This window comes from Protobothrops mucrosquamatus, unplaced genomic scaffold, assembly GCF_001527695.2.
Source record: "Protobothrops mucrosquamatus isolate PMUCROS unplaced genomic scaffold, P.Mucros_1.0 scaffold467, whole genome shotgun sequence".
In the NCBI taxonomy this organism is placed as follows: Eukaryota; Metazoa; Chordata; class Lepidosauria; order Squamata; family Viperidae; genus Protobothrops; species Protobothrops mucrosquamatus.
The window spans coordinates 48,274-57,651 of NW_015386788.1; the positions used below are offsets into that span (position 1 = coordinate 48,274).

Genomic DNA, 9,378 nt, shown 5'->3' on the forward strand with positions numbered 1-9,378 from the left:
CCCCTGGATCTCCCCCAACCCTGCCTGGCCCCCACGGGCGTCCCTCCCCACAAGCAACATTGAGGTGGCCATGCCCACCCCGGCCACACCCACCCAGTTTGCCATGACCACCACAGCCATGCCCACCCAATGGGCCACGCCCACCCAATTGGCCACGCCCACCCAATTGGCCATGCCCACCTGGCACCCGATGATACATAAGTTGGTTTTGGGTTGCAGTTTGGGCACTCGGTCTCTTAAAGGTTCGCCATTTCTGGATTAGGGGCAGCATGATAGCGGTGTTGCAAAGGCAACCAACAAGCAAGTACTGGAGCACATATCACCAGGCATGTCATTGGAAGGCAAAATCACAAATCTGCGTCTCACTTATTTTGGCCATTTGTGTGGAGGAATTTAATGGAGAAAGCAATTATGTTCAGAAGAGTTAGCGGTAAAAAGATACCAGGCTGGCAAAGAATGTGGTGGCTGGACACCATCAAAGCTGACACCAGCTAGAGCAGAGGTGTCAAACTTGATTTCATTGAGGGCTGCATCAGGATTATGGTGGACCTCAGGGGGGTGGGGTGGAGTGGGTGCGCATAGAAGGTGGTGAGTGCACAGAGATCGGCGCCCCTGCTTGCTTACCTAGCCTCGCAACCACAACTTCCCTTTCACCGGGACCACTTCTCTTTCACTGAGATAGCCATGGATGATGGCAGCATGGCCACCAGCAGTGCTGGCAATCTCTCCCCCTCCCGTCGTTCCTTCCTGAGCATGGAGGAAGGAAAGAGATGGGAATGAGAAGGAGGGAGGGAGGGAAAGAGGAAGAAAGGAAGGAGAGGCAACTTGGTTGATCTGACCCTCGGGACAGCCCTGGAACCGGCGATGGGCTGTCCTGTTGCCTCTGCCTCGCCCCAGGGTGTGCACACAGGAGGCTGTGAGCACTAATGTCCTGAGTGAAAGGGAAGCACTCAGAATGGGGCAAGACGATCAGCAGGCATGCTGGGCTCTGTGCGCTCTCCACCTCCTGCATGTGTGCCCAGGGGGCAGGGGAGGCCCCTCACTGGTTCCTGGGCTGAGTGCATTTTGGTCTAGAGAGCCATCACCAGGTTGTAGACCAGCGACCGGTCGGCCTGGGCCAGACCAAGGTGCCATGGGCCAGTCCTTCGCTGTTTCCAGGGCAGCTCCACGGGCCAGATATAACCACAAGGTGGGCCAGATTTGGCCCACGGGCCTTGTGTTTGACATGTCTGAGGTAGAGCATAGAACAACTCAAAGATGTAATACAAGTATTGGAAGATGTGGAGAGACCTGGCCTGTACAATCACCAAGAGTCGGACACAACAGATTGGATAACATCATCATCATTATCATTCCTGTTTGTGTGATGCCCTGCCAGAAGAGCACACATTCAAGGTATTGCTAGCTATAAAAGGGGTTAAAAGGGGTTACTGTGTAGCGAAGTAGATTCCTTTATTGCTTGCTTATTTATTTATCCATTCATTAATTTTTTCACTTAGCATTGTCTACTCCATGAGACACAAGTCTAGGCTACTTATATCTAAATAAAAATAATTTCTAACATATTCGAACATATGATTAGAATCACATCAAAAATCATCATCAGAGTCACATATCACCAGCTTCCCAAGTAGGTCATTTCCAAATAAGTGTCATTTCCTATTCCCAAAACCTGTGGAAACAACAGCAATGCCTTAATAAAATTACTGTGATATATTTAGGAAGAGACTTTGGGGTGAGTCGCTGTAACCCAGAATTGGGCTACTTTAAAATCCCTTCCAAATGTGTGTATAAGGGAGAGGGGCAAAGTGAGTTTTTTAGTTCCAGATCATCAGATAAAGGAATATTTGCAGATGTAAATGAAGAATGTCAAAAACAAATTGCACAAAAACTGCTAGTGAGCCATTGCATTGAACCCAGAGAAAGAAGACAAATAATCCCACGTGATTTTTCATTAATTTCCTCTGAAATTTCCTAGTTATTCAAGCTCCTCCTCCCTCTTGTGTACTGATTAAACATTCAGCAATTGCAAAGGGGCTTGGATTCAAGCAGGCTCTCTGGATAAATACTGGAGTTGTCAGCACGTCTCTTGCCCCTCTGGACTATCATGGAGGGAATGGCTCTCTCTCTTGTGGCTGCTCTATTAATTGGTTTTCCAGCGTCTTCCCTCGGGGGTCTGTAAGTATCACAGATATTTGACAAGTAAAGACAAGCAGTGCTGGGAAAGGCTTTCTCTTCCATGACAGTCTGTGCTAAGCAGAACCATCACGTCCAAGGCTGTGTCCTTTACAGGGTAATGAATTTCCTTGCAGGTGGCCCCAAACCATTTGGAGCTTTCTCAGAAAGTCCAATATATCCCATGACAGGAATAAAAGTATTACAGTCATCAGTAAGGGGAACTGACAGACCCTGAAGTTCTTAAGCTGAGGAATTGTCCTTGAAATGAAGATTCTCTGGACAAATATAAACACCTCTTGTTCTCAGTTATGGCTGGTGTGTGTGTGTGTGTGTGTGTGTGTGTGTGTGTGTGTGTGTGTATGTGTGCATCTAAGCATACTATTTTTGAAGGGTCAACAACTTCCAGAAAACAGTTAAGTTGGATATCTAGACAACAGTCATCCTACGTTCTTTGTTTCTGATGTCTTCAAGTAATCTTTAGCCATCATGACTTAAGACTTCAGTGACATAGAGACTGACCTGCCTGCTTGTTTTGAGAAGATATTTATTTTGCTGTGTGTACCTATACTGGAAAACCAGGTATGACTTTGCAGCAGATATACACTTTGTGTAACTAAATGATGTACAAGTGATAGCAGCAATGAGGCTGACTATATTTCTCTGGTCCCAGTATGGAGAATCAGCTACTGCAAAAGCAAAAGACAGGAGGAGGAAGAGGAGGCAAAGAAGGTGGTTTGTCAGTATACATATAACAGCTCTTATTGCAGGAAAGAAAAGTAAATGTGCAATTCTGGTCCAGAAGGCAATGTTTAAGCCCTTTACCATAGGAACCACTTCCTTTTCACTTTAGGAAGGCAATTTGAAGTGCAGGATTTGTTGTGTGTGGGATGTTCCAGTGGTATTGTAAACAGTAAGGTTTGTGATTTTAGACAAGGCCTCTTACCTTTCCCTTCAGAATACAACCATTAATGGATAATTAATTTCTTGTTAAGGTTTCAACAAGCAGAAATTCAGAAGGATTTTATTGGTTTGTTCATTTAACAATAATGAGCGTTATAATAACAAAAGCGACATCTGTGCAAAAATGGGTAATATGAACATTGCATCAGAAGAATGGAATGGAACAGAATAGAATAGAATAGAATAGAATAGAATAGAATAGAATAGAATAGAATAGTCCTTGGTGCTCTCTGAGCTTGTTTGTTTTCTAGCAAACGTTTCATTACCCTGACTAGGTAACATCATCAGTGCTAGTAAGGAGTGCTGTTTGCTGTCTGTTTATATTCTGGTGTCTTGCCTGTCTGGGGGGTGGGGGGGTGGGGGTGGGCGGTCTTAGGGATTCTTTGGTTGGGCTGTTTACTGTTGACTTCTTTGGCAGTTTCTTGATTGGGGTATTGCTTACTTGATTGTTGGTCTGAAGTTGACCTTGGAGCTAATCTATGCTGATCTGAGCACTGATTACTGGTGGAGGGGTGCTGGAGTCTTTTTCTCTTTTGGGCTGGTTGATTGTCTCTTTTGTATAGTCTATAGATATTGTTAATGTCTATGTGTCTATTAATGGCTGATTTGTCAGAGTGCCAGGCTTCTAGAAATTCCCTGGCATTTTTGGATTTGGCCTGGTCTAGGATTGTCACATTTTCCCAATTGAAACTATAGTTAAATCTGTCTATATGTTGTGAAATTAAAGAAATTGCCATACATCAAAAACAGAAACCACAAATAGACTAATACAACCACATGGAATCAGCGTAACACATAAGCGGTGGCTTCCTTGCCCTCCTCCTCCCCTTCTTCCTCCTGCTGCCCCCCAGGTGGCTTGGGCGGGTGCCCGGGCAAGAGGGGTGCCAGGGGGGGAGTAGCCAGGCCGGCGGAGGGGCTGGCAGGGGCTGGTCAAGCAGAGCAGCTGCAGCATAGTGGCCAGGGTCAGCGGCCCGCGCGGCACCAGCCCCCACTGTGGCCTGCCACGGCTACATTGGATGGGCGGAGGGCGAGGCCAGGCAGTGCGGAGTCCCGGCGGTGGTCGCTTCCTCGCCCTCCTCTTCCCCTTCTTCCTCCTGCCATCCCCCGGGCGGCTTGGGCAGGTGTTGGGGCAAGAGGGATGCCCGGGGGGAGCAGGCGGGCCGGCGGAGGGGCTCGCAGCGGCTACATTGGATGGGTGGAGGGTGAGCCCGGGCAGCAAGGAGTCCCGGCTGGGGCAGCGGCTTCCTCGCCCTCCTCCTCCCCTTCTTCCTCCTGCTGCCCCCCGGGTGGGAGTCCCCCCGGGTGGTGGCCAGCGCCAGCATCACTCTCTGGGCAGCCAAGCTGGCCATGTGTCTCCCCAAGCCTGTCCAGGCGGCAGTCCCGGCGGGGGTGGCGGGCGGCAGGGGCATCGCTCCCTGGGCTGTCCCTGGGCAGATGAGCCGGCCACGCATCTCCCTGAGCTTGCTTATCTCCGGCGGCGGCAGCACCATCTGGTACTGTTTACACGGCTGTTCGTCCGCGTGACTGAGATAGGCAGCGCCCTCCGCTCTTGTTTCCCCGGACCAGAGTTGGGGCCGTTGCCTATCTCAGTCATGCGGACGAATGGCCGTGTAAACAGCACCAGATGGCTCTGGCTCCGCCGCCACCGCCACCGGTGGAGATGAGCAGGCTGTTGCTCCCACAGTCGCTGTCCCGCCGCTATGGAAGATAGCCTGGTCTGCACTTCGGGGGCCTCAGCCTCCAGCAGCCCCACTGTGCCCGAGGCAGGCCTCCCGCTCACCGCTTCAGCAAAAGCCTCTATTTGTTCCATGGCCTGCCCGTGTCAGGCAAAAGTACTCTGGCCAGGTAAGCGTGTCCCGGCTGCAGCCATTCCCGCTTCCTTTGATAGGTCACGCGGGGGGGAGATCCACGGGAGGAAGCCAGCGCGGTTCGAGGGTTGCCTCCTCCGCTCCCTGGGAACCTTCGTGCCAAAAGGCGGAAAGAAGAAAGTCCCAGAGAGGGAGAGCATGGGGTGGGGGGAGAGCAGTCTTTTCTGAGGGGAGGAGAAGCCAGGACAGAGCTGGACGGGGGCAGAGCCGGTGCATGTCTCGCCTTAGGCTCCACTCTTTAATCAAGCCCCCTGTTCCGTGCGCATACGCACGCGCATTATGCGGCTCCCAGTTTTTTCTTTTGTGAGGAAAACGGGTCCAAGTGGCTCTTTCAGTGTTTCAGCTTGCTGACCCCTGCCACAGCGCAAAGAAATTCTGGTTTAAGATTCATATATGGCTGGAAAAGATGACTAAAATACAGATAGAATTTAAGCCAGAACTGTTTTTTGTTGGGAATACTAGGACTTAATTATGGAAAAGAGAATGAATATTTAATATTACACGTATTAACAGCTGCGAGAATAGCATTTGCCCAATTTTGGAAAAATGAAAATGTATCATCTGACCAGATTATAATTACAAAAATTTTAGAATGTGCAGAAATGGACAGACTAACCCTAGAGATTAAAAAGAAAGAAGATTCAGTTTATTTTAAAACATGGGAAAATTTTTATCAATGGTTAGCAATACGATCTAGCGAGAAAGGATTGTGAGGTCTATTAGGATGAATGATATCTGTGGATTAACTAATATTTTTATGATTACTGTTATTTTTATTGACTATAGCTATTTATCATTATATTAATTACTGCTATTTAATACTTGTATCTGGACGACAGTCTACTTGCTAAAGTGTGGAATTATTGTTTGGGGTAACCCCATTTTTGTACCTACCCTTAACCTAATCCCACTCCCGAACCCTACCTAATACCCATATTGACCCCACCCTTCCCCTATCCTTGTAAAACCTAATAAATATTTTTTTAAAAAAGTGCTTGTATGTGTATTATCATAATTAACTTAATTAATTATTGGCAATTTTCACCATGAAATCTTAACTACACTTCAATTCTTGGATCAAGGGAAGGAACACTTTGTTAATCCAAGGAAACTTATATGGAGATGTACATTCTTAGGCATTCATATTTCTCTGCATTCTGTGAAGTGCTGATCAGTGGTGTTATTTGAAGTGTCTTATACTTTTTTAGTACAGTGGGCCTGGGAGATCCTGCTGGCTGGGCATTTTATGAATAAACTTGCTCATATCTGCTCTAAGATGGATTCTGGATGGGCAAGGTCTCATGGCACAAGAGAAATAAAATCCTGCAAGTCATCTGGGATTTGTCCAGGCCTGTGGCACTGAAGTAGACATGGTCGTCTATGGAATGAGTTCAATCTTCTGTAAAGTAGATTTGGGCCCTCCTGGCTAATATGTACCGCTAGAGAGGAAAGGGTAGCTGGACATAGGAGGTGGCACATTCATCCTTGAGGGATGGATGATGCCCTCAGCCGTGAAGGAGATGGTAATGTATTTCCTTGTCAAGAATCCATCACTTGACCTGGCTATTTAAGACAACTATTGACTGTTTTAGCATATCCCTTTAGGTGAGGTGGTTGAAATATAAATAAATGGGAGTATATTTCATATAAACTTTTATATAAAAATTTTTAGCTCTACAGTGATGGCGAATCTATGACATATTTGTCAAATTGACTCAGCACCAACATATTTGTCAAATTGACTCAGCACCAACACCCAACAATTACTCTTGAAAGTGGTTTTCAGAGGTCAGTTCTTGTGTGGGGAAATCTGTCTCTCCATGCAAGAGGACCATGTTCTCATGCATCCTCCGAAGCCTCCAAAAATCACAGGAGGAAGGGATGGGTTTTCACAGGGTTTTCAGGGGCTGCAGAGGCCGCAGAAGAGCTTTCTCTGAAGTTGCCTCAAGAACAAAGGTCTCAGGCGACACGGAGCAATCTCAGGTAGGCCGCAGGGACCTGTCAACATAAAGAGAAGGCTACCTGAAGATAAGTGGCATGAAGCAGATCCTGGGGAATCACACACGATTGCACTGTATTTTTTAAAAAAACAAATGAATATATAAAGAAGTGTTTCTTTTTAGTTGAGGGCATGCATGTGTGTGTGTGTGTGTATGTTTGTGAGAGAGACACAAGAAAAAAAATAGCCATTTCCAGAATTTTTGACACACCAAAAAGTTCACCACCATTGTCTAGCCACGAAGGGGTGCTCTAGGTGCCCACCTTTCACCAGAAAGTCCCCTTAACATGGCCTTCTCAGTAGTAGCTTCTTCACTTTGGAGCAGCCTGATCCCCAAGTTATTATCATTATTTTCTCTGTTGCCTTGCAAGTAAACTGAGTGCTTCAGTATGGAGATACATTCCTTGTGTGTCTAATCACACTTAGCCAAATAAAGTATTCAATTCAGTTCATTTCAATTCAACTCAAATGCCTATCATTCAGGAGGAAAGGGAAAACTGTCCTTTCTTTTAGGCCTTCTGGAATGAGAGACCCCTCATTAGACGGGAATAATTTGCATGGATTTGAAAGGATTGATAAAGAAATACATAAATAAATGCAATTTCTAATACTGTTTGCATTAACTGCCCCAAGCACTGGAGAATTTTAATAGCAGGAGTCATGCATGAGTTTTTAATGCTACTTCATGGCACACGGGAACAATATTTCTTTCTCAGAAATGGACCCCAGCTTTAAATTGGCTGTGCCATTGCGGATTCCTATCCTACCTCTATTGCCTCTCTGCCCAATATTTTGCCATCACTTGACTTTCCTACACATGGGCAACAGCCAATTCTGACAATCATTTGATCTGTGCACTCTGATATAATAGTGCAAGTGTAATCGTTATTATCATTTATTATGTCTGTGTGGGGATACATTCCTGCAAAAACTATTGATTACTCCAGTCTCCATATTCGGCATAGTTTGTAGTAGTAATCAGGTAGCTCTGAGAAGCCAATTCATTTACATTGCAGACAGTTTATGTGAAACTGCACACTTGTCAGATTACAAGGAGAAAACCTCCAAAGGCTTTACTTTCAAATTGCTCTGTTTAAAGGCAAACAGAGCGAGAGCCAATAAAATGCGATTCAGGATGTCAAGATATGTTAATAAGGCATTTGTTAAAAATATATAATATATAACCTCTTTCATGGATTACTGCCTTGTAGTGGCGAAGGGGCTTGTGTAACTCAATGAAGCTATGAGCTATGCTGTGCAGGGCCACCCAAGACAGACAGATCATAGCAGAGAGTTCTGACAAAATGTGATCCACTGGAGAAGGAAATGGCAACCCACTCCAGGATCTTTGCCATGAAAACCCCATGGACAGTAGCAAAAGGCAAAAAGATATGATGCTGGAAGATGAGCCCCTCAGGTCGGAAGATGTCCAATATGCTACTGGGGAAGAGCAGAGGGCTAGTACTAGTAGCGCCAGAAAGAGTGAAGCGACTGGGCCAAAACCGAAAGGACGCTCAGCTGGATGCATCTGGTGGTGAAAGGAAAGTCCGATGCTGTAAAGATCTTTTCTCCATAGGAACCTGGAATGTAAGATCCATGAATCAAGGCAAGCTGGACGTGGTCAAACAAGAGATGACAAGACTGAACATCGATATCTTAGAAATCAGCGAACTAAAATGGACAAGAATGGGTGAATTTAATTCAGAGGACCATCAGGTATACTACTGCGGGCAAGAATCCCTCAGAAGAAATGGAGTAGCCTTCATAGTTAATAAAAGAGTAAATAAAAGAGTAAAAGCAATACTGGGATACAATCCCCAAAATGACAGAATGATCTCAGTGCGAATCCAAGGCAAACCATTCAATATCACAGTAGTCCAAGTCTATGCCCCAACCACTGGTGCTGAAGAGGATGAAATTGACTGGTTCTATGAAGCCCTACAGCACCTTATAGAATCAACACCAAAAATGATGTCCTTATCATCATGGGGGATTGGAATGCTAAAGTAGGAAGCCAAAAGATAACTGGAATAACAGGCAAGTTTGGCCTTGGAGTACAAAATGAAGCAGGGCACAGGCTGATAGAATTTTGTCAAGAGAATACGATGGTCATAACAAACACTCTTTTCCAACAACCCAAGAGACGGCTCTAACATGGACATCACCAGACGGTTAACACAGAAATCAGATTGACCATGTGCTCTGCAGCCAAAGATGGAGAAGCTCTATACAGTCAGTAAAAACAAGACCAGGAGCTGACTGTGGCTCAGATCATGAGCTTCTCATTGCAAAATTTAGGCTTAAATTGAAGAAAGTAGGGAAAAACACTAGGCCACTCAGGTATGAACTAAATCATATCCCTGATGAATATAC

General features: G+C 45.9%; 1 protein-coding gene across 1 annotated transcript in view; it reads left to right on the forward strand.

Moving 5' to 3' along the window:
- Nucleotides 1-2,079: 2,079 nt before the first annotated feature.
- Nucleotides 2,080-9,378, forward strand: part of LOC107287994 (venom factor) — a 97,050-nt gene continuing 89,751 nt past the window's right edge. The window contains exon 1 of the mRNA XM_015816564.1: nucleotides 2,080-2,178. Within this exon, the coding sequence (XP_015672050.1) occupies nucleotides 2,108-2,178 (71 nt within the window). The 5' untranslated portion in view covers nucleotides 2,080-2,107. The remainder of the gene's footprint in view (nucleotides 2,179-9,378) is intronic.